We start from the raw sequence: 23,209 nt of genomic DNA, 5'->3' as shown, positions 1-23,209 counted from the left end.
CTGTACATACGGACAATTAAGAAGCAAAGTAACAAACTTCTTGTACCCTTGCAGAAAGCTGAGCAATAAAACTATGCTGTTTGGACACCACAGCATTATGTTTTATAGTACAATATGCTTTTCTGTCTTTTTATTCCTTCTACAAAATTTATGATTTTGATTTGTAAGAAATCATGTTTACAGCAAACGAAGTGGAAAAAAAAAAGATTCAGTAGGTAGGACGAGCAACTTGAGGTAATCAGGGGTTTACATTAAGTGAAGGTGTTAATCAAAACCTTTAGAACTAATTATGTTACACGGAAATAAGATTTCTACATGATGATTCTCTGCATATATGATCTGTAAAAATTCTAAAATGTTCCTTGGTCCTCAGGAGGTAGTAGCAAGAAAAACCTAAGGTAACTGTTTCCAAAGTCAATCAAAATGTAAGGTCTACTATTCTATCAATAAACTTTATACCTACATAGCATATATCCCAATAATCTTTCCAGATATGCAGAAACCTTAAAAAATGTTTCTATCATTGTTCATACAGGTACACTGGAGAAAACCTTACAGTATAACTTAAAAGCCATAACATATAGCCTACTGTTTTGTCTCTTTCTTATTTTTAATAAATATATAATTACCATTCTTAATTGTAAATTGAATCTACATAGCAAACCTAGGTACGAAAGAACGAAAACTGAAAAAAGAGGCTACTAATCTCCAGCTGTGTAGATGCTTCAGAGATTTATGAGGTTTCCGATGGACAGGCGGGTACCTGGTTTGCCCCCGTCAAATAGTATTACTGTTGTTTATTGTTAGACGCGTAATAAAAAATACCCAACGCTGTTTTTTCTGTTTTGCCATTGTAATGATACGGTGTAGTGTTATCTGACACATGGTTCAATAAAGATTTAAAAACTAACATAAAAATATTCTGTCTTACGGAAGTCGAGAGGAGCCAAAAAGTCAAAACAATAAAAAGAGGAGCTGCGTTGTTAGCCTTTGTTATTAGCCGAAACAGAGCGTTTTAGCTTCCATCCTGCACCGTAGGAATGGGGAGAAATGGAAGACTGTGAAGGCATAACGCAGAAAGCCCCAGTCACCCCGGAACCGGGTGCAAAGAAACCGAAGAAAGTCCTGTCGGAGGAGGCGAGGAGGGTGAAGCGGGAGAATGACAGAGAGAGAGCGAGAACCAGAGTAAATCTCGGCCAGGCGTTCATCCCCTGGAAGAGACTGCGGGACAAGAATGGCTTTTTTTCTCATCAACGTGTGAGTAAAATACCGTTAGTAATTAGGCAAGAAACCCACCCACGCGTGTCTCACACATGTTGGTGGCGCTTCATCCGTCGCAGTTGCCACAGTGGACTGAGAAAAGTGACCAGTTAAACCAGACTCACAGCAGCAAACGTGCTTCTCTAAGGCCCAGAAAAATAATAATCTACATAAATAAAGGAACCGTATGCATATTTACACGTGTACTATTCATTTATTTGTTATATGTCCCAAGTTTTCCGCTGAAAACATATGGAAAAACTACATTGGCCTGTATTGCACAGCCTAATTTGTTAGTCATGTCAGCAACATTACTCTGACATGAAGCGACCGTTCGAACATCTGCTTTAGTTTTAAACGGACCACGCGTGACGGTTACTACGCGGCAGAACAAGAGAAACAACATGCTGTGCACCTCCACTGTCTAGGTGCTGATAGTCCAGCGGGTTCGTTGCGTGATTTCCGTTCGATTTCTCCGTAGGTCAGGCGGTCATTATTTTCTTTTATGTTCAAAGACGTGTTGTCTTCCTGTTTTCAACGGCTGCCGTAACTACGAGCAGCAGCCGACGCATTCGGAAAGTCGGTCACCAGTTAACTTGGTCACGGATAAATTTGAAACACCGGAAAGTCTGTTTCAACATAACAAACACAACGTGCCGCATTTAAATAAGTGAGCGGAATAGTTGGATAAACACAGATTGCTACTACACGGCCTAAAAATATCAAGTATCTTTCTAAAAAGCTCAATGACCAAAAACGAAGTAAAACACCGGTGAATATTTGCAGATGCCTTTGAAAAATGGAGACGACTTAATAAGGAGTTTAGGACGGGTGTTGAGTTGGCTCATTTTTTAGTATATCAAGGCTACTTTCATGTTTTAGTGTAGTTTAGTGTATCTGAAGGCTTTACTGCTGGTCACACAATCCTCAACCTCAAGTAGGAGCACGAGGCATTAGCAGTACCTCAATGGAGCAACATTCGAAAAAGCCCTGCACTGTAATTTGAACAACTTCAGAGGTGTGGCATTAATGTGCTAAAGAAAGTTGTTATCCCTCTGTACTGTTGTATTTCCACTTGGGGCTATTGTATGTGCTTATTTAAATCAACCAACAAACTAACTGCCAGGTGATTGTAGTTATCTCCGTAGCAGGACAGAGAGTCGACTTCTGCCAAACCTCAAAAGGAGTTCCTCAACTGGAACCTGGTGAGTAAAAGTCTGCAGGTAAATGTTTTTTATTTTCAGTATCATCTTCTGATAAGGCACAGCTTTTAGAGACTGTAAGGGCTTAGTTAATTTAATTACAGTAATACTTTACAATTAAGGCGTTTAAAACAAGCCTGGTTGTTGTAGGTAGGTTGCAGGATTGTGGACTATCATCCTCTTCCCTGACAGTTTGCTAGCACCTCCAAGCCAACAGTTATAATGTTATAAAGTTAGTTATAAATATAAGTAAGTAACAAAGAGTGAGTTTTAAAGCCATCAGTAAAAGTTAGTCATCTACACTGGGGCTGTTGTTACAGATAATAATATGAAAGTTATAAATGCATTTTAATCCAGATGGCCTGCACCACCTTTCTTACAGCTGATGGGTCACATGTACAGTAGAGAGGTTTTTCTAATGAAATGAAGAGCTGCTGGAGGAAATTATTCATAAATATTTAACCAGTACTAGAACATTAATTACAGCTTATAAATTCTTTATAAATAATTCCTTATCAGAAGATGGTACTGCTTTTTTTAGTACTACTGTCATAGTGATGTTAACAGTAATCTGTAATTGACATAGACTGTCTGTAGGTTTTATTTTACTTTAATGTAAATGTACTTTAAATGTAATTGTGACAAATATTGGTAAAACATGTAAATCTTTATGGTTGCCAAAAAACTGCAAACCCAGAATATACCTAAAAACAAGTATACGTAGGTAAGATTCACTTTTAACCTTGTGCCTCGTTACCATCTATCTACTCAGTGAAAGTGTGCATTATGAATACCCAATAATGAATTCACCAAATGAAGCTGAGCGTGAAACTTCATCCAACGATGAAACGGTAAGTATGACTGATTGATCTGCCAGGTTGAGCTGAAACAAGAATCAAAAAATGTAAATAATTTAGCTTAGTGATATTACAGCCTTATTGTGCAGTTTAATCAGTAAATCTATTATACATGTTTGTTTTTTTCTGACAAAAATTTGAGCAAATTTCTTTCTTTTCTTTTTTTTTAAACAGGTTTCTCAATAATCCCAATTGTTTTTCACCTCTGTTACTGATCAAATTCAACATTCCAGCTTTTGCCACTTTATTATTATCATTATTTTCAAATTTAAACATCCTCTAATGTCTTTGTTCCATTTGTGACACTGAAGCACTTTGTTTTTATTGGAGTGTGGCATCTGTTCAGTGTCTGTGTTGAAAACACCAGGTGGTGCTAATATTGCGGCTTATCAGTGTGTGCACTAAACTGTGCTAAAAGGTTGCTGTTGTTACTTGTCCCCTTTCAAGGACTCGGGGCAAAATGATGACCAATGTCAGGGTCAAGATGATTTGACACCAACCAAAGAATCAGAAAATACAGACAGTACAGATGAGTCCCTTTTCATAACAGTGCCTAATCAGTTGCATGTTACTTCTACATGGAATGAGAAGTAACAACGGTCATTAAAATGACACAGATTTTCAAAAAGACAAGGATGAAGAATTCCACACCTCATTATGTGTGGGAGACGGGCATTACCTGGTGGACTTGGGGAGGTATGCTGGTCTCATTTAAAGCTACATTTTAAAGCTCTCGTTAAATTTCTCCAGCTTTAAGTGATGGATGTGCCACTTTTCTAACATTAGTGTTTCATACAGATCATGTTTCTTATTATACTATACATGAAATGAGAGCTTGCTGTGACAATGGTTGAACTTTTCTGACCCCTTCAGCTCATCTGAGTTCATTGTCGATGAAGTATGTATCCTGCAGCTGTTTAAGTCATGCTGGGAATGCAATGGACAGTGCATAGTTAGAAAACACGTTGAAGGATTAAAGCTCATCATTTATCAGACGTGCTCTTTCTGTCAGAACTGCTGTAAATGGACTAACCTGCCTGATGACGACAAAGAGGATATTGATTTCCACATCAATGGCATGGATACAACACATGGTCAGACCAACACAACAATGGTGCCCAAATAGTAATACTAGCTGACAGTGTCATGTTTGACATGATGCTCTGGCATTTGCTGAAAAAGGAATATATTGACCTTTTTTTTAAACTGGTGGCAGAATGGACTAAGCCATCATCACTTATATATTATTGCCAACTAGACAGCGTTTCCCTCAGCCTGCTGTAGCCGTCTGTTAACATCATGGATGCCAACGCATTAAACAATACTTGATGCTGATTGGGAAGTCACACAGAGCTACAGTAGCTAAACTGTTGTATCACTGTTGTTTATCACAGGTAAATAAGTGTAAAAGGCAAATATGGTTTTCCTGAAAGATTTCTTTTTTTCACTCTTGGAAAACATTTCCTCCTCCACTGTCATTGTTTCATCCTTATGAGCTATTGTGGAAACTAACAAGTAAGTACAACTGCTTGGACAAGGATTGTTACGTTTTAAGCAATACTGAACGTAAGACTACATTTAACCTGGCATTAACACGTTTCCTGTATGTTTGTTGTAATGTTCGGAATTTGCTCAGTCACTTTGTTTATAATACTTCTTTGTTTGTTGTATTATAATAAGCTCAAATGTAACCTGCACCTCATGTGAATAACTTGCAGGACAAGGAAAAAAGTGAGTCCACACATTTAATGGATGGTGACAGGGCATTTATGTGCTTATTAGACAAGTCTCACAATCAGACAGTGTTTCAGTCCAAAACTATCGTGTCTTACGTTTTGACTCCAAAACACTCAGGAGATGAGGAAAATAAGTTGTGAAAGACTGATTATCATTGTCCCCAGTGATCAGGAAGCACAGCAACAGGTTAAAAATCAAAGGACATTAAAGTTAAAAAATAAATAATCCACTTGCATGGTTCAAGCATTTAAGGAAGACGTCACACTTTTAAAGGAGAAATAAAGGAAGTTAAAAATCCTGTCAATGTATGACAATTATACTTGTTAACATTGTATCTGTGATCCCCGTTTGGCAAAAGGAAGAACATTTTACAAATTTTCTGCTACAGTATCAGCACAAAGACTGCACAGTGAGGGGGCCACTTTGAAACATTCTTAGTTATCAAGTACTAAAACCAAGGAAGAAGGGGGGCGTGGTCCAAAGTGTTAAGTTCATGTACAGCAGCTGAGGTGATAAGAGTTAGCTCAATTAGCTAAAAGCTACACTTTGTTGGAGTGTCTTCAGTTCATTATTAATCAATAATCAAGACTTGAGTATGTTTCTTTTCCTGTGCAAATCAGTGGAGCTTTGCTTGAGGAGACAGTACTTCTTTGCCATCAGAATTTCGAACGTTTAGCTGTAAAGGCAGTAGAAGACAGTCTGGTAGCATGTTCCTCCAATGTAAATCCAGCCTTGATTCAGTTAATGGAAAACAGCTCTGAGTGCAGCTCCCTGGGTCAGTGCAGATAGCTAGTGTTGTACTCGAAGGAAGCCATCTGGATCCGATTACGCAGCCTCTGGACCTCCAAATTCTGGATATAGTCATCCTCATTGTTCTGAACGATGACCTTCTGCAGTTCACGGATCTCTCGTTCCATCCTGGAACGTAGCTCTCGTTTCATCTTCAGCAGAGCCTACAGTTAAACATTATTTATAAATGTATTTTGGTACCACTTCATATCAATATTTTTTGTGTGTAAACTGTTGGGGGATACAGGCACCATCTTATGAGGATCGCCCTATGTTCTTACTTTCTGTCATGATTCTAATAAGCCTAACCGCGATATGTCAGTACTGCTGCCATAGAAGGCTCAGTAGAGGAGTGGTGTTTTACCTTTAAGTATGACTGTAATCGAATTAGCAGATTAGCCACTGGATTAGCCACTGTTAATGTATTTATCCTTAGTAATTTTTCCATATACTGCTGCTTGCTCTGGCAATGGAATTTCTCCAGACAATTTGTCTTTATTTTCTCGAATCTCTAACAGATTTAAACAACTTTATAGCCAAACCAAAAGGTGTTCAAATAACCTGCTCCAACCACACATAATCACAAAACGGTGCCAGCACCACCAGTTAATATAAGGTGTTGTAACTTTACATTCTCTATAGACTCATGAGCAGCTATATAGTAAAGGCACACACACACACACACACAAAAAAAAACTTAGAACAGATTTACTATTTGAGCACCTAAAGATTATTTTTAGACTGAAAATTAAGTTAGCTGTGTTGTAACGTACACCATGGACATTTATGTTGGTGAATTCACAGCTCTAATAAGGTTTACCTTTTCTTGAGCTTTTTTCCGAACCTGGATCTCCTGTCGCTCTTGTGCAAGTTTTTCAGCCAGTAGTGAAAACTAAAAAAGAAAAGGAAGAAAAAAAAAAGTTTGAATTAGCTGTCCCTGCACAAGTAGCTTCTTGCCGAATACATAGGTAAATATGTCTGTGCCCTACTTGGTCTTTGTAGTAGTTTTCCATGGACTTTATCTGGTCTTGGTGTCGTCTCTGATGTTCCAATTGCTGTTCCTTTGCGTAGGCTCTCTGTTCTCTCAGCCGGGCTTTCTGTAACTCCAACCCTTCCTCGAACAGCTGCCGAAACATCTGCACACAGTACCACACTTAAGTTATAAGTCAAATAATTTAATGTCAATTAATGCCAGATAACAGCATGGTCTGTAATTTAGACTTTTATATTACATAACTCATTTTGATTTTGAGCAACTCTCAATTCCTCTCAAACACCAACACAAATACTTAAATGTAAAGACTTCTAAAGTTTGGATTTCAGAAAAGATGGATGAGAGACCCTGCCAACAGCCGCATACAGGTCCATCCAGTTTCTAAAATGTGATGACAACCTGCTTTTTTCACCCCCATTATCTAATCGCTTCGTTTTGCATTTTTGGTCAGTCAAAACAAGAAACTGCACATTGACAAATTAATTTGTTTGTAATATTTATACATCATTTACTAACCTTTAAACACAAAACAACTGCAACAACAAATAGTTTTTTCCCAGTACTAGGTACAAGGCTATAGACAGGCTGACTACCCACCCTCTCTTCTTTGGTGCGTGCCCTCATGAGACGAGCATGATGCTGGACGTGATAGTCGTTATGGTACTTTTTGGCACGAGCTATCTGCTGCCTCTGTTCCCTCTGTCTGTTCTGTGTCAACTTCTGCTGCTGGATGCGCTCTTTAAAGTCCCTCTGTAGAATAAAAAGGTCTGACTCGTAACGTAAACTCAGGATGTAATGGGCTCTTTTGAATATTGATTATGTGCTGATGCTCACCAAACGCCTGCTGTGATCCTGATCTTTGTGGATGATCTTCACAAGCAGGTCATGTTTCCTTTGGGCTTCCTCCACCTAGAAGGGAACCATATGTTTACATTTTCATCCATCTGTCAAATCATTCCATATTGGGATACATTTTACTGGATATTTTTCGAGATTGTTATAGCTGCCCTACCTGGCTGGAGAGTTTGTTGCGATGCTGATGGCTGTGAGAGGATGAGAGGGCATGGAGTCTGTCCACCTGCTGCATTTGCTTATCCCACATCTTGCCAATAGCGTGAGGGGAGATGTGAAGGTGGGGTAACTCCTCAAGGAGCACAGGAAGGAGCTCATTCTCTTTTACTTTCACTGCAGAGAGAAGGTTGGAACCAAACCAGATTATTTGTATAAACAGACCACAGTGGTTTCATATCATTGCTATTGTGTTGCTTGTATAAGTTTCATTATGTGTGGGACAAAAATGACTTAATAGTCACCATTCAATCCCGTGTAGAACAGAGGTGACTAAAGGTGGAAAGAAACAATTCTTTTGTTCTAAAAATTCGCTACAAAAAAAACCCCAATTGACCATATTAATTTTAGTTTGTATGAGTTGAACATTAAAATATGTTTGTAGACAAATGATGCTACCGAGATAAGGATGCTCTTAATTGCTTATTAATGGCTACATTAAACATAGAGCACAATTTGTTGACCATTAAACAGAAATGTCACCAGTGAAAATTAGTTTTTATGGAAATCATACAAAAATAAAACAACAAAATGGTTATAACTTTCATTCAGTGAGTTATATCCTACAATAACCAGAATGCACTGCGTTTTGCAGACCCATTGGGTTAACGTGTTTCAACTTGTCCTTTACAACAGGTCAGTTGCAATTAGTTAAGAAACCAAAGCTTTCTGAAGCTATGTGTCAACTTTAGTGTAATTGTGCTGAAAATGGCTCAATGTTTTGAAGCATTTGATAGTGGCGACATCTGCAAGCCAAATAATCCATATTACATGGGAATGAGTCAAATAAATGATCAAAATGCAAAATGTTTTTATACTAGAAAGTGTTATGTTCAATAAAGTGTGCATTACAAAACTGGATCACTTTAAAACCGCCTTCACAATTCTTAATGAGCAGAATGAGAAATAGATCTGATACTTCTCCTTCAAGAGCTCAATAATGTGTTCACTAGTCTGCAAAGACCGTGACATTACCAGTTAAAAGTAATAATTTGGTCTCTTCACAGTAGAATCAGCTATTATCATTTACAAGTAAAGGATCCCAAGCGGTTTAAACAGTGGCTGAAGTACGGGGAGACCTCTGCCATGGAAAGTGATACATCTACGAATATCTAGCCTCCACTTCAAACGAGAGGATTTCCAGCGATCTTTCTTCTGTGAAACCATGGGTGAGACTAGGGTAAAAAAAACTAACAGAAACTGCCATTCCGTCCTTACATCTGCACGAAGAGGAACCAGAGCCTTCTGCTCTTCGTCCAGCAGCCAAGCCAAGCCACCGACAGGTAAGGTAACTAATGTCCTGACTGTAACCACTTCCTTTCTGTTTAAACTTTAGGCAATGCACTGTTTTGCTGAGGTGCAGATATGCATTGAAGAGAGGTTGTTGAGCAAAATGAGGCATTTTACTTTGCCGTAAATGCGGGGACACGCGGTGGAGTAATTGAGGATTTCTTAATACAGGAAGGATGAAGTCATCTTAGGTTAACTTTATTTTGATATACCACCCCACCTAAAAGGAGCTAAAGCACTAAGTATCATAGTAGGATGCAGTAATGCCAGAAATGATGTTATAGCCACAACAAGGTATTATGTATGTTGTAGTCAGATCTTTTTCAAATGGAGGAAGCTATCAAAAACACACTAGCGGACACCAGTTCTCCTGCTGACATATTTATTTGTTCCCTCATCGGTGACCCGGTGTTTTTGTAGATATTGCACCAGGTTCTAAAGACCACAGTAAGAATTTTGGCGGCCCCTTTAGCTCCTTAGCAGGTAACATTGTCTGTGTATCATCACTTTGTAGAGAAGGCTTTCAGTCTAGTAAATAACCTTAATATGATGATAAAGGCTTACATACTGTAAAGATGCATGCATTTCTAAAACAAGGAAATTTCAGGTCTGTCTATATATGTGTTGAAAAGATGTGTTGTATTACTTATGCACATTGCACAAATACAACTTGTCTCCAGTCAACTTTGACAGTACTCTGGCTCAGTTAAGATACGGTTCTATAACTCCCTCAAATCCAACAGTTTGTTCTGGTTAGGCAGATATGTATTCATAATCTTCAACTTGATCATATTTGGTCTCAGACACTGGTAATTTCGAAAACTAATCTAAAGTTGATCTGTGAGGAGCTAAGGAAGTGGAATGTAAACAAAGGAGCTTTTGCATGATATGCTCGTGATTTGGGGATTTGAAGCACCTAGTGCAACATTTAAATAAGCCTCTAGGGTCATCAATGGAACAAAGAAATATGTCACCTAGACATTTTTTTTGTAGTTTTTTGGCAAAAATGGAGATCTGTGTGCCTAAAAAATAGATAATCCAGGCTCCTAGCCCACAAATATCAACGGTGTGTAGAGAAAACGGAGTGTGTTAGTGTCGTTATGCTTTTAGTTGAAAACATGCAAATGAAATGCTTAGTACCCGTTTGTGATAGTGAATAGTTAGTCATTGATGTTACAATGGAAATGTTACCTTTCGATGTGAATCAGTACTGTAACTCGCTTGAAACATTTAAAAAAAAAAAACCAGGCTTGATCCAAAGGTTACTTTGGTGCTAATGTTACCACTTTGATAATGAATGAGGGTTATCAAGTTTTTAGACCACCGTTTAGGGAAATGCATATCCCTCAATTTTCCCAAGGGCATCGACAAGTTGAGACAGCATGTGGACAACATCCCTATTCCTACATCAGCAAGTAATAGTTTATGTACTAGTAGTGACAGTCTGTATGGCTAAAAAGACATTTTCGGTGTGTTGATAATCTGCTTTTGCTAAAGCAAAATTCATATTAGTTGTGGATGCCTGTGAAGCTGTGCAGGAAAAAAAAAAGATAAAGTTTGTGTTTACTGATGGTGCAAGTCTGCAATGATAACACTATCAGTATGATGGACAGTAGAGAAAGTACAGAATATGGAAAGAGTCCCCAAACTCAAGCTAAATCTCACAGGCGCCAATAGCAAAAATTGTGCATAATAAAGCAGTTTGTGCGTTTAGAGTATGTGCAGAACATCAGCTCAGGTCACAGTCTTTGCTCAGAGGGCAGGGTTTTTTTTCTGGAGCGCCACTAAAATGCAAACGCTGCATACTTTTTTTACAAAACTGTTTATACAGAACGTCTTGCCGTTGTCCTTGAAATGCAAAATTAAAGCCCCGGTTCCTTTAAATCCCTCCTCCCCGATTGGCCATCTTGCGGAACTCGGCTGGTGAAACGCACCGCACACCACCGCTCTATCGCCAGCTCCGATCTTATATGAAACCCGTAGTATTGGCCTAAATTATACATCGCGTTATTGCTAATTTATAAATATGTCCACCTATGAAATCCTTCCATATATGTTCGAGCCGGAATCGGAAGTGGAAAATGAAAGCGGACAAGACGAACAATCTGACCAACGTTCTGTTGTAGGTCATCAAAATAGCGTGACTACAATTACCTGTACAATCCTTCTGAAGGAGGGGGGGGCTTGCTAATGATGGACAGGGTTTGGAAACAGTCCAACGCACTGTTTGTGTTTACGGCAGTGAAATACTGAATGCATTGTTGCCAATGTGCGTTTATGTTGTCATTGTACAGTTGCAAGACCACAGCAAGGAAATGGGCAAATCATTTGGGCAGCTCAGAAGCATCGGTGAGTCAGTGAATGAGCCTTATTATCCAGTGTGGTTCACAGATGAATGTGATTGTTTTTTCGTTGGGGTGAAAAGAACCTGGCATAGGTTTATGGTCAACTGTAAAAGGAAAATGCATCTATCAACAAGCGATAAGTATGAGTTCAGCGTTTCCATTGACTACATTTACATGAACTTAAGCAACGAGAACACCATTTACACACACTTTAGAAATATGGTTACTGGAAATAAAATAAAAAATTGCAGGTTTTTTCAAACATTTCTTGCCAGTGTACATTGCAATATGTTTTCCTGGAGAAATCTACCCAGTTTTCAGTAACCAGCTTACCTGTTTACGTGACAGTTTAGAAGTCTGCTTTCCTGAAAAACGTGGTAACTTAATGCAATGCAAATGCAGTAACTGACATTATTTTCTAATCTGCCCTCTTGAGGCTCCATCCACAAAGGAAGCCTTTTAGATATCTGTCACTCACATGTTGGTACTTATTTTGAATTCTTGTGTTCCACAGCCTCCTGAAGACCTGGTGTAGTAAAAGTTTTCCTATACAGTACAGAAAGTATCTTTTAATATTAAGTTACTAGTAACTAGTACTTTTCTGATGTTGATCCACAGGCATTCAAGTAAATCTACCTGAAACCACAGAGAAGTAAGTCAGCAAATACCTTCAATTGTGTTACTCTATGTGCCAGTAAAGCAGACAGTTCTGTTAAACTGTATGTTGATTCAAAATTTTGTCAATGGTGCACGTTAAGCCCCTTTACCCATTCTTTTTCTACCTGTAGCAATGCTTCAGTGTGTTATCATTTGCCAGCTGTCTTTTATGATCCATTACAGACCAAGCCGGCTTTACATCGTGGACGAGGAGGCCATTGTGCAGTTGATGCAGAACTGCCCAGTATGCAAGAGAAAGTGCCGCTGTAGAAAACGCATTCAAGGCATTTACGTTGTATTCTATCAGGGCTGTTACTTCTGTGATTATCAGCGCAAATGGGCCAGTCAGCCTGAAGCTAGTAATATTAACATTCATACGACACACACACGACGCAAGAAGAAACAGCCAAAAGATAAGCGGTCCATCAAGGCCAAGATTCCATCATCACAGTTTAAAGAGACAATAGTTCCTGAATCTTCAGTCTCAGAGTCCCACAACTTATTAGAAACTGAAGAAACACTCCCAACAGTGTCTTAGATATGACTGACCCACACGACTCTGAATTTTGGCAAGAACACCGTTTTAGATGTGCCTTAATGCACTGTAGTTGGAGATGCATGACGATGACAGACAATTTAGGATAAAGGTGCTGTAGGGTTGTATTTTCAGTCCAAAGTAACTGTAATGGAGCAGAATTACAGTATAACACTAAAAGGTGCAATAGTACATTGTTGAAGAAAATAACATTCACTTTATGTTGACACAAGCAAATATATTGGTATGTCCAAGCATGAATGAATGTTTAGGTATGGGAAAATCTACCTGCATTGAAGTGTCTACGGGGTAAAGACTTACTTGACCGTGCTTTCCTGGGGGATTTTCGTAGGCTCTGTCGTGGTGTGGTTTGTGTGTTGCATTGCTGGACCTTTGTTTTAGCTGGGGACACTCTAGGGACTAGGGAAACATCACTTAGTATGGCCTCTCTGTACTCTCGCTCCTTCACACAAACACACAAAACACATCCAGTAAACGGGGACAAAGTTGCCAACAGTCACAAACAATGTAAATAAATGTCACAGTAATCTAAATTCCCTTTGCCATTTTATATAACAAGGCTTGAGTTAAGTTTCTTTGGTTAGAGTGCAAATTATATTTTTACAGTTAAAGTTGAATGTTGAGTACGTTCTAAACCTCTGTTGTTTGAGTGCATTTTTTAAAATGTATTCTATAGTATTAGTAACTGTACTTTTCTGTAAATACATTAAAACTTCAGAATGAATACATTTGGTTCTCTACAATGATTTCTAGGAAATCATTCTCTACAAATTGTCATTCCTATAATTTTTTGTTAAGAAGTAAACTCATAATCGTGAAAACATTTCAGTAAAATCTGATATTAATCCATTTTATCCTTGGTGTAAAAGTACTTTCCACAGAAAGGAAGTAAATAACATGCAGCCAGGGACAATCATGGTGAGAAGACAAACAGTACAAATTCCAACCATAAGAGATTTTGAAAAATCTTTTTTGAAAAGACGTGTTAAGAAAAAGAAAGGTCTGCTTCACTGTTCTGAACAGGAGGAGAGATGATTTAGTAGATTTCATATGACTGACTTACAGCTTCCTGAGCTTTGAGGCGTGCTTTGTGTAGATCTGCTCGCTTTTTGTTTTCATATCTTTTCAACTCCTGCTCATAGGCCGCTTTGTCCAGACCCTGAAAGAGAGAGGGTCATTTAATTTTCTAGGCACGTGACATGATATATACAGCAACAAATTAATTTAATATCCACTAAAATATTTTATGATATTCATTAGTATTAGGTCTCAGTTGTTTTGATGTTTTTTTGCTAATTTTTGTATTTAGTTTTAGAGCAATTTTAGCAGACTCAACCATTCAACTTGGTCTTACCATTACTGTAAAAATCTTCAAGGTCAGGCTATGTAGCATTTAAATATATAGAGAAACCGTAAAATTATAGCAAGCTCAGTGTGGAACCCATTCCAGATAATATTAGTATTTGGCTAGATATATATATAGATAGATATATATTATGGGCAGCATTAGAAAAAACTAAAATGTCTTTATATATTAAAGACCAAAAAAAAAAAAAAAAGGAAAACTGAGGAAAAAAGATTACCATAATAATACCTTGCTATGTTTTCTTTGAGTTGGTCTGCGGCAAAGCTCTTCGTGCCTTGACTGATCAGAAATTGTGAGGTTGGTTTGTTTCCATTCATCAAGGGTCAGGGACTCTGCCATGGCATCTTGAGGCTGTCCCTGCGGGGAGCAACTGGCCCGTGGAGGGGAGGGGGATAAAGAAAAGGTCTGGTGGGTGGATTCAGCATCAGGTGCTCCTGAAATTAATAAATAGAACAATTCCATACATTTATTCATTTTCCTTCAACTGCACAATTGTCGCTACCCCAGACACACAGACACACACACACAGCTAGTGGACTCTCTCTAATGTCATAGAGAACAAGGGTCAGCATGACCATTTTCATCAGTCTGCAGCTACACAGCCCCATGTGATACAAAATGTGATACAATGTGTGCAGATGTGGTGAAAGTACACAAACGTAATAGTCAATAAAAACGCAAGAATTGGCTTATAAAAAAGTTCTCCACTGCAGATTATTTATATTTTACTAAAATGGTATATATACCACTAACAGAACAATTTACTTTAAACAACACTGATTATGGAAATTATGGTAAAACCTATTAAAAATTAGGAAAAAAATAAGGAAAAAGGTCAGTTTTTTAAGGTGGACCTGATTCTACCACTTTATGTGCCGACAGGTAGTTAACCCATAATGATTCATCACCATTTATTAATTCAAACTTTTAAAATAATAAACATCATTTATATTAAAAACGCAAGGTGGTATTAAAGGTGTGGCTAAACGGTGTAGAAAAAATTTTAAAAGGACCATACCAGTATTTTTGAAGTAAAGCTATTCTACTACCAATTCCACATTTTATGCAGTCATGATATTAATAAGATTAGTGGCTTTTATTTTGTCTTTGTGGTTAACGTTACTTCTTCAAGTATGCTATTTTATTTACTTCTCATAACAAGAATTTATTTAGTACCTATGTGTTGTCCAGAAGTCCTACGACACTCCATGATGCTGTCACTGTGGTGGGACTGCTTGTCCTCTTGTCTGACCTCACTAGACTCCTCACTTTCACCCAGAACTCGTTTCAGCATCTACAATAATGACACATAAAATGTAGTTTCACTCATTAAAAGGATAATATACCAATACAAATATGTAAAAAGTAAATGCATACACTTTCTGCTAGTGTAAACTAAAAAAATACTCTGGGTACATGCACACCTGATCGAGTTCCTCAAGTCGATGGGACAGTTTTTCAGAAATGTGATGCAGCTCCTCTTCAGCTATTCTGTTCCTCTGTCTGCGGGACGACAGAGATTCCTCAAAACCTTCCTCCAACCTGTTGCTGCCCGGACAGACAATAGTCATAACGACAACACACAGCAAAGTTAGACCACCAGAATGTAACAATACTTGCGTACACATTTTGTATACTAAATGACTAAAGTCGAAGTTTAAGTCTAACCATTACAACACTGTCTCTTCATCAATTAACAATTATGACTTTCTACACCATATTGTACAGCTTCATACTGTTCTCTATAGCTTCACCCCTCTTACCTGAGGCTGGTCCCATTTCTGCAACCTATCCTTCTCTCCTTTAATCCCTTTATATAACTCATATCCTCATTGTCTTGCTCTCCCCCTTCCTCTTCAGTGTCTGTTGGAGAAGGGGTGGTATGTGCCGTCTCATCCTGCAGGGTTAGGAAAAGCACATCTGGCTGGGTGTGTAATAAAACCTTCCTCGGACCCCTCTTTGTTGTCTAAATGAAAAAATTTTAGAAAGAAATTTATTAGGTTGTTAATCAAACTACTGACAAAAGGACATTAAAACAAGTAATCTATTTCATCCTGTTTATCATTTTATTTATTAATTTGACTTGACAGCTAAACATTGTCACACACAAGGAATCAATACAACATACATTCCTTTGTTCGCAAGGATTGCTGGGCATCATATAACAATGGATCTAAACATTTCAGCATGGGGTTAAAGGAGGCTGTACAAGTGAAGACTTGTTGCTTCTTTACCTCAAGTGTTTCTTCATCAACTTCTGTTCTGCCTCTGTGCTGGCTGGAAATAGACTTCTCACAAACAACTGGAAATTGACCAAAACATACCAAGAACTAAGTGGCTAGTCATCAGCAGACATACAGTTAAACAGCACATTTTGGTAGTTGCCCCAGAGACCCTTTGTAAACTATATCATTTGGTCCCAGTTACTTGCAGACAATATGACTTTTTACATTCTGTCATGTAATGTTAAAACACCTAGCAAAACAAACAAACAAACAGATATTTAGGTCTGATTGAGAAGGAGGGTCCCTTTATTTTAACTCACCAGGGGAATGTAGTCCATTGGTAGCAGTGGCCTCAGGTACTGGTTTAGAGGCCTTTGTGTGAAAAAAGTGAGAAAGAAGAATCAGCAGAGGCCATTGACAACATCTTCAACACCACAGTAAAAAAGTATTGCAAATACAGTAAAAGTAACCAAAGAATAAAGTTAAAATGACATGTACATACAATAAATAAAGCCCACACTGTGATATGAAAAAGGAAGTGAGGTGTATAAATGTTTGAAAGTTCTATGTGCAAAAATCAGATGTGACAAATGCAGCCAATAATTACATCCATAGGATAAATAGGAAGCTTCTAAAGCGCAGAGACTAACAGTAGTTACAGGACATTTAGAACACACTGGCACGGGTAATGGCTCAGAGTAATTGCAAGATATAAGAAGCTGGAACTTGTTTGTACATGCGGTGGACATCTCTCTAAATAATATGTACTAAAGGCAATCAGTTGGTTTAAAATGTGTCTGTAAAATAAGTAAGATAAGAATATTTTTTTGAGCTATTGTATTATTATTGGCTTTTTATTACTCAGGCCGAGTCCTTCACATATGGTTTTGAAATCCCAAAACTGAGAAGTATAAATGTCTGTGTGTGTGCTGGCAATGCAGTAACATATTTCATTGCATCTGAGGTTGAATGAAAATAACACAGTTAGTCTTTTCTAACTGCATGCAAATAACAGGTTCTCATTATACTGTAATACAAAGCTACCTCTGTAGTTGCAGGAGTGGCTTCCTCCTCTGTGTGCCCATGGCTTAGGCCAGAAGCCTGGGGAGACTGACGGTGTGAGTGTGCGTTTGTGTCATGTTCTTGCCGGGCGTTGCTTTGATTGGGCGGCTTCAGAGCAATGGCTGAATGTAGTGGTTTAGTCGGTGGAGTGTCCCGGGCATCCAGAGGACCAGAGGTGGTGACTGTGGTTTGTGGAGGGGCAGCCAGTCCTAGCAATAGAAATTATTTAATATATGAATAGTTTTTGGAATCAGCATGAAGTTATAGAGCACACATAGAACTGTAATTATTCTGGTGTATAAAGTAAATGTGTCTGAGGCTATATAGTATCTTTTCAGACTGCAACAAAACTACATGACCAGCATCTGCTCTAAACTGTGACAACTAGACCAGCAACTTTAATCAGTGCATAAAACAACTTGTATCCTATTGAGGTTCATGCTCATTCATGTTCAACTTCAGGAACATAAATTCTTGACACGACGTGTCTCACCTTCTTGTTTGTCTGTAAATGTGCGTGCTGAGATTCCTAGCCCAATGAGCTCATTAGCTGATCCGATCTCCTCTGCGTTCCAGGAATGGAGGGAATGTTTACTGGACTGAACAACAGACCTGAATGATACAAATATAATTTAATTAATGACAGGTTCTCAATGTGAGTGTGAAAGGTGTTGGGCCAGTCCAGGGTGTACCCCGCCTCTCACCCAATGACAGCTGGGATAAGCTCCAGCTCTCCACAACCCTGAACAGGATAGGCAGGTACAGATACTGAATAGGTGGATAGATGTATGGATGGATAGACAAGTATATATACAAAACATAGCTCTATCATCATATCGGTCTGAATGATCAAATCACAACTGTGTTTAAATAAGGGAACTATGATTATGTTTTTATGCTTTTGCAAGGCCTAATTTATTTTTATTTTTTTTAAGTTTATTATAACTTGTTGATCTGGGCGATGAGCTGCTGCATACAAAAGCATCCACAATGAAAAATAAACGTTTAATGAACTAAAATGTTAGTGCCAAAGTATTTTGTGAGCTTTGTGGACTGATCTGGCTGTTTAAAGACACGTTGTCTTATAATTTTTACAAAGACATAGCAAATTGCTAAAATCACTACAGCAGGAGCAACTCATTGATCACTGAACAGCTGCATCACTTGCTGATGTCAGTATCAGTGTTACCTAAATCACTACCGCAATACAAATATAGATTACCACCAGAATACAAAAGTAATTTCCATCCATTAGCCAAACTGCATATCCCGTTATGGGTTTTAGGGATGGTGCAGTCTATCCCAATTGTCATTGTGCAAAATGCAAGGTACATCCTGGATAGGTCACCAGTTTATCACAGGGCCACATATTGATTTATGTCTCCCCAAAAAATAAATTTAAACAGACTGCACGATTTTTTAATTGACTATTAAGAGTGTGAATAAATGCTATAATTATCTTGTTTTGACATATGTTTTAAGACTTGACTTCAATGAAAAACAACCTCTGCCATTTTCAAATAATAAATTATAATAAATGAACTTTTGGTCTCTGAAGCCCGATTCCTGGCATGTCATTCCAAAGTTACTTTTGCACATGGGACGTTATGAATTCCACATTTCTGAGGTGAGCAACTGTGGAATGTAAATGATAAGCAGAACAGAATGATAAACTAACTGTGAGAAGCACTTTTTCTGAGCAGGCAAAATTCCCTTCACCTACAGAAATATTTTTTTTTAATCAAGAGAAATGCAAACAAAAAACACTCACAGTATTGCCAAAGTTTTTAACCTGATGATATCTAGCACATTTTAATTAGCACTCAAGATAACACCATAATTAAAACACAAACCTTGATAATCAATTTTCAAAATTATCCCGTAAACATGATGTAAAATGTTTTCTAAAGTTATCCTTCTTTCCCTAGTTTTGTCAGGTATGCAGTAAATCAAGATGTAGTGGAAACTTTTACCCGCCGGTAGAAGACAAAGATGAATTATCCAGCTTAGTCTCTTTTTGCTCTATGGCATCACAACGAGTTGGCTCCTTGGTTTTGCTGTCCACATCCTTATTGAAACCATCTTTCAGTTCCTCTGGAAATAAAACACACAACAGTATAACTGACTTATAGGCAACGATTCAAGAGGAGAAAAGTCGAGACCTTTAAGTCAACAAACTGATTACATTTACATTTAGCAGATGCTTTTATCCAAAGCCACTTACAAGTGAGGTACAAGGCAAGCAAATTGACAACACGTTAACAAAAAGACAATAGTGAAAATTTGCTGCCTCTCAAATACTAACTAAAATGAGTACTAAATGCAGAAATTGCACATTTTTCACTGCTACACTGAAGTGAGAGATCACAATACTGTAACAATGTCACCATAGCTCTGATTCAGTTGAATACAAATTTCAGCCCCAAACAACTCAAACATTTCTTCAAATTAACAGACTACTGCAACTGGGGCAACTGTGGCTCAGGAGCTAAAGGAGTTGTCCACCAGTCCCTGGTTTGCTGGTTTAATGTCTCCTTAAGCAAGAAATAGTAGTTATTGCCGGATTAGTTGCTTCCAGTGGGTGCAGACCAGCTGCATAGCAGCTCCCACATCGGTGTGTGTCAATTGGTAAATGAGAAGGAGTGTAAAGTTCTTTTGGTACAGATAAGGTAATAAAGCGATAGGTAATTGCAGACCATTTACCATTTGTTACTGTTAGCTTCTATTAATGATACAGTTTTAGCACACCATATCACCATGCCTTTGAGAAACACACACATTTTGTCTTGCAGGCACAGTTGTTAACTACTAATTGCTGTCTGGCAGTGGTCTAAGGAGCAGCCAGCTCACACAAAGCCATGCTCAGTTCTGCCAAATGATGAGGGTCTGATTGTTCCCAATAAAGTGCTGAACCAGCTGGTCTAAAACTAAATTTAAAATGCATGATGATGACACTTCATGCTTGAAGACAGACAAGTGACCTCAACAGAGACTTACAGTCAGAATTTTTTTGAGGAATGACACCAGATACCAATAACTGCAATAAAAAAATAAAAAAATATATGTATTAATTTGTGATACAAGAGAGTCTCTGTGTGCAGAATTGTATCTCCATAAATGCCTTGTTGACTGTGATGATATCCTAATATATAATTCTATTATTATTATTATTATTATTATGACTTCAGTGTTCTAAAAACACAGCTAGAAAAACTTTTCAAACTTCAAAACCTTCAGCCTATAAAGAGAACAACATTCCTCGTATGACTTTTTAATACCTTTTTACATTTAAGATTTTTATACTTTAATACTTTTTAAATTGCTTATGTCATCAATTACATCATAAACAACATCACATAATTTTTTGAAGTTTTTAAGGGGAACTGGCTTTAACATTTGCCTAACCAGTATATAAGGAAGCGAAATTTAATTTCAGCTATTTCAGCAAAAGCAAAACTTTCAGCTACTTCCGCAAAAACAGTTCAGCTTTTCTTTGAAAATCCTTTTCAGCACCGAATCATTAACAGTGAAGTCTTTTTTGGAAATGCTTTGTTTAGGTAAAGATAAAATGCATAATTTGCATATCTGCTCACCACCATTCTGTGACTCCTCGCTTATCTCCTCGTTCAGATACTCTAGGAGGCCGTCAAAGATTTCCAGCAGGTTTTTGAGAGACTCTTTGTGCCCTCTGACAACATTTTCTCCTGCAAATACAGATACATCTTCAGCTTTATATTAAGTCAACATAAGTTTTATTGTTGATGAAAAAAAAAGTAGACAGTTTCAGCATAACATTTTAGAAAACAAATCACCATGCAGTCCACGTAAAGTGACTTCAAAGTAATTTTTTTTCCTCAAATCAATCACAGCAAATAGCATAGTTTTAGACAGACATTTAGACATTTGTTCTTAGAAATGAACGCTTTTCCTATACCTGTAATGTGCGAGAGGCTGATCTGAAGGTAATCCAGGGAGAGAGAATCAATCACAGACTGAACGTTATGTATATCATCCTCTTGACTGCAAGGTGCTCCAACGTAATCTAAGCGCGCGTGCACACACACACACACACACACACACACACACACACACACTGCATATAAGAGCATGTATGCATATGACCACAGAAGCAGTGACATGCACACAAATGCTTAATCATGCCAAGATGAAAGAAAAAAATATTCACACAAACTTCCTTTTGGCCTTCACTTTCATGCTTTCCTGTTTTTAACAATGCAGGCAAGAGCTCAGCAATATTAACAGTCTTATGATGGCATGTGTGGTGTTCTCAGAAAACATTCCTGACATACTACACATAACAATAGACAGCTTATCAGAATAGTTACAGACTACGTTTCTGTTGATTGACTAATCAATAAATCTTAAGCTTCTTCTTACCAGGTACCTTCTCCCCCAAGATGTTCTCAAACAGGGCAATGAAAACATTTGCATCACAGTCAGTTAGTTTCCTCAGCTTCAGGTTTATGTGACACTTGCTGAGTAGATCATTTGCCACATCTACCCAATCTGTAAAAAAAACAAAGGATTAGTCTTGTTCATCTTCAAAAGAAAGTCTAAACTTAAAATCAGGAACATTACTGCTACAGGAACACATTTTGTAATACTTCCTTAATAAATAGACAGCGAGCGATATCTGAAGAAGGCTGTGTTATTCATTAACCAGGATCAGTGACTTTTGTTGGATTGAGTTAATGAATGTCCCTAAGCGGCAAACTTGAGTAGAGAGCGGGGTCTCCTCTTCTCCCTCTCTCCATACACCAACTACCTACTCTAACGTTAACGTTGAACGACACCGGTTTTGAGGACAGAGCTAAGAATCCACTTTATAAACATCTGCTTTGCATTTAAGATGCTAACCAAAAAAAAGTGTAGTCTAAGGTTACCTGCCGCCTCCAACGTCATTTAAAGCAACTTTGCCGGTTGGTTTAACTCAGAAGTCGCTAGCTAGCGTTAACGTTGCTCATTTTGACTGTTTGCTAACGCGAAGATTGGCAGAAAACGTTTGCCCGTAAGCCCTAAATTATATTTCAAAGTTGTCGATAAAGTAAATGCGCACGCAAGCGATGTCAGGCTTGATAAGAATAGGGAAACAACAATTACTAGTATGCTAACGTTAGCTGCACGTTAGCGTTAGACGTCGTTAGCTTGGCGAGTTAACGCTTGTGACGCGACCTTACCTCTCTCGCCCTCCTGGGTTCCCATGAAACAGCTCTCGACAAGAGGCAACTGAAGCCCAAAATAACTTAATAGCAACGGAAGAGTTTGTTTTACGTCAACAATCATAAACACATGGGGTCGGATTTGATGTTGATGTGGTTTTCATTATCAGGGAGTAAAAACTACGACTCTCATTTCAAACTGCAGCATTATTTGATTGGACGTTACGCCCGTCCTTTGTTTGCGGAAGTGCTGTTCGGTGTGTACGTACCGCCCCCTGCTGTTGACTGCGTTTAACGCAGGCGTATTTCGTGCGCACTGATTCAAGACTCATTCATACAGTGAACTAGAAAAAGCATTTCCAAGAAGAATATGGATTGAAAGGATGTTCCAAGCAAAGCCTATGGAAGCCTGTTTCCGCCACTGGGGAAAAAAAAATCATGATTTAGTATCTTAAAATAATGTCTTACTAAGTCAAAATAATGATTGGATAGTAGCTCTCAATAATGGCATCCATCTGAATTTGTATGGACGTCCGTTAAGCCTTGTCTCACCCATTTGCTTGTGTCAAATATAAGGAAAACTCAGCAAATTTCATAAACGCTCTTTTGAGTTACCATGTC

General features: G+C 38.1%; 1 protein-coding gene and 1 long non-coding RNA gene across 7 annotated transcripts; one reads left to right on the top strand and one right to left on the bottom strand.

Moving 5' to 3' along the window:
* Window positions 1-954: 954 nt before the first annotated feature.
* LOC137123609 (uncharacterized) lies at window positions 955-5,373 on the top strand. 4 transcript variants are annotated; one of them, XR_010913867.1, is made up of 3 exons: window positions 955-2,465; window positions 3,235-3,313; window positions 3,767-5,373. It is a non-coding gene; the product is annotated as an uncharacterized lncRNA (long non-coding RNA). The 4 variants fall into 4 exon arrangements; XR_010913868.1 differs by having other exon boundaries at window positions 3,494-5,373; XR_010913866.1 differs by having other exon boundaries at window positions 955-3,313.
* Window positions 5,052-22,822, bottom strand: LOC137123607 (centrosomal protein of 95 kDa-like). Of its 3 annotated transcripts, none has more exons than XM_067497612.1 (21): window positions 22,607-22,822; window positions 21,807-21,935; window positions 21,343-21,450; window positions 21,002-21,112; window positions 19,382-19,502; window positions 17,902-18,020; window positions 17,391-17,617; window positions 16,667-16,718; window positions 16,356-16,423; window positions 15,885-16,087; window positions 15,546-15,669; window positions 15,298-15,415; window positions 14,350-14,555; window positions 13,819-13,914; window positions 13,056-13,197; window positions 7,852-8,024; window positions 7,674-7,748; window positions 7,437-7,589; window positions 6,835-6,981; window positions 6,666-6,737; window positions 5,052-6,009 (listed from the first exon to the last, which is right to left on the bottom strand). In XM_067497612.1, exons 1-21 carry the CDS (start codon window positions 22,710-22,712, stop codon window positions 5,833-5,835), a joined length of 2,727 nt encoding a protein of 908 aa, XP_067353713.1. In that variant the 5' UTR covers window positions 22,713-22,822; the 3' UTR covers window positions 5,052-5,832. The 3 variants fall into 3 exon arrangements, with proteins under 3 accessions (XP_067353713.1, XP_067353714.1, XP_067353715.1); XM_067497613.1 differs by having other exon boundaries at window positions 15,546-15,663; XM_067497614.1 differs by lacking the exon at window positions 22,607-22,822 and adding an exon at window positions 22,313-22,571.
* Between the last annotated feature and the right edge of the window lie 387 nt (window positions 22,823-23,209).

The sequence above is a fragment of the Channa argus genome, chromosome 3 (assembly GCF_033026475.1).
Source record: "Channa argus isolate prfri chromosome 3, Channa argus male v1.0, whole genome shotgun sequence".
NCBI classification, from domain to species: Eukaryota; Metazoa; Chordata; class Actinopteri; order Anabantiformes; family Channidae; genus Channa; species Channa argus.
The sequence above is the reverse complement of the archived record's forward strand: the minus strand, read 5'-3'. Positions and strand labels throughout refer to the sequence as shown.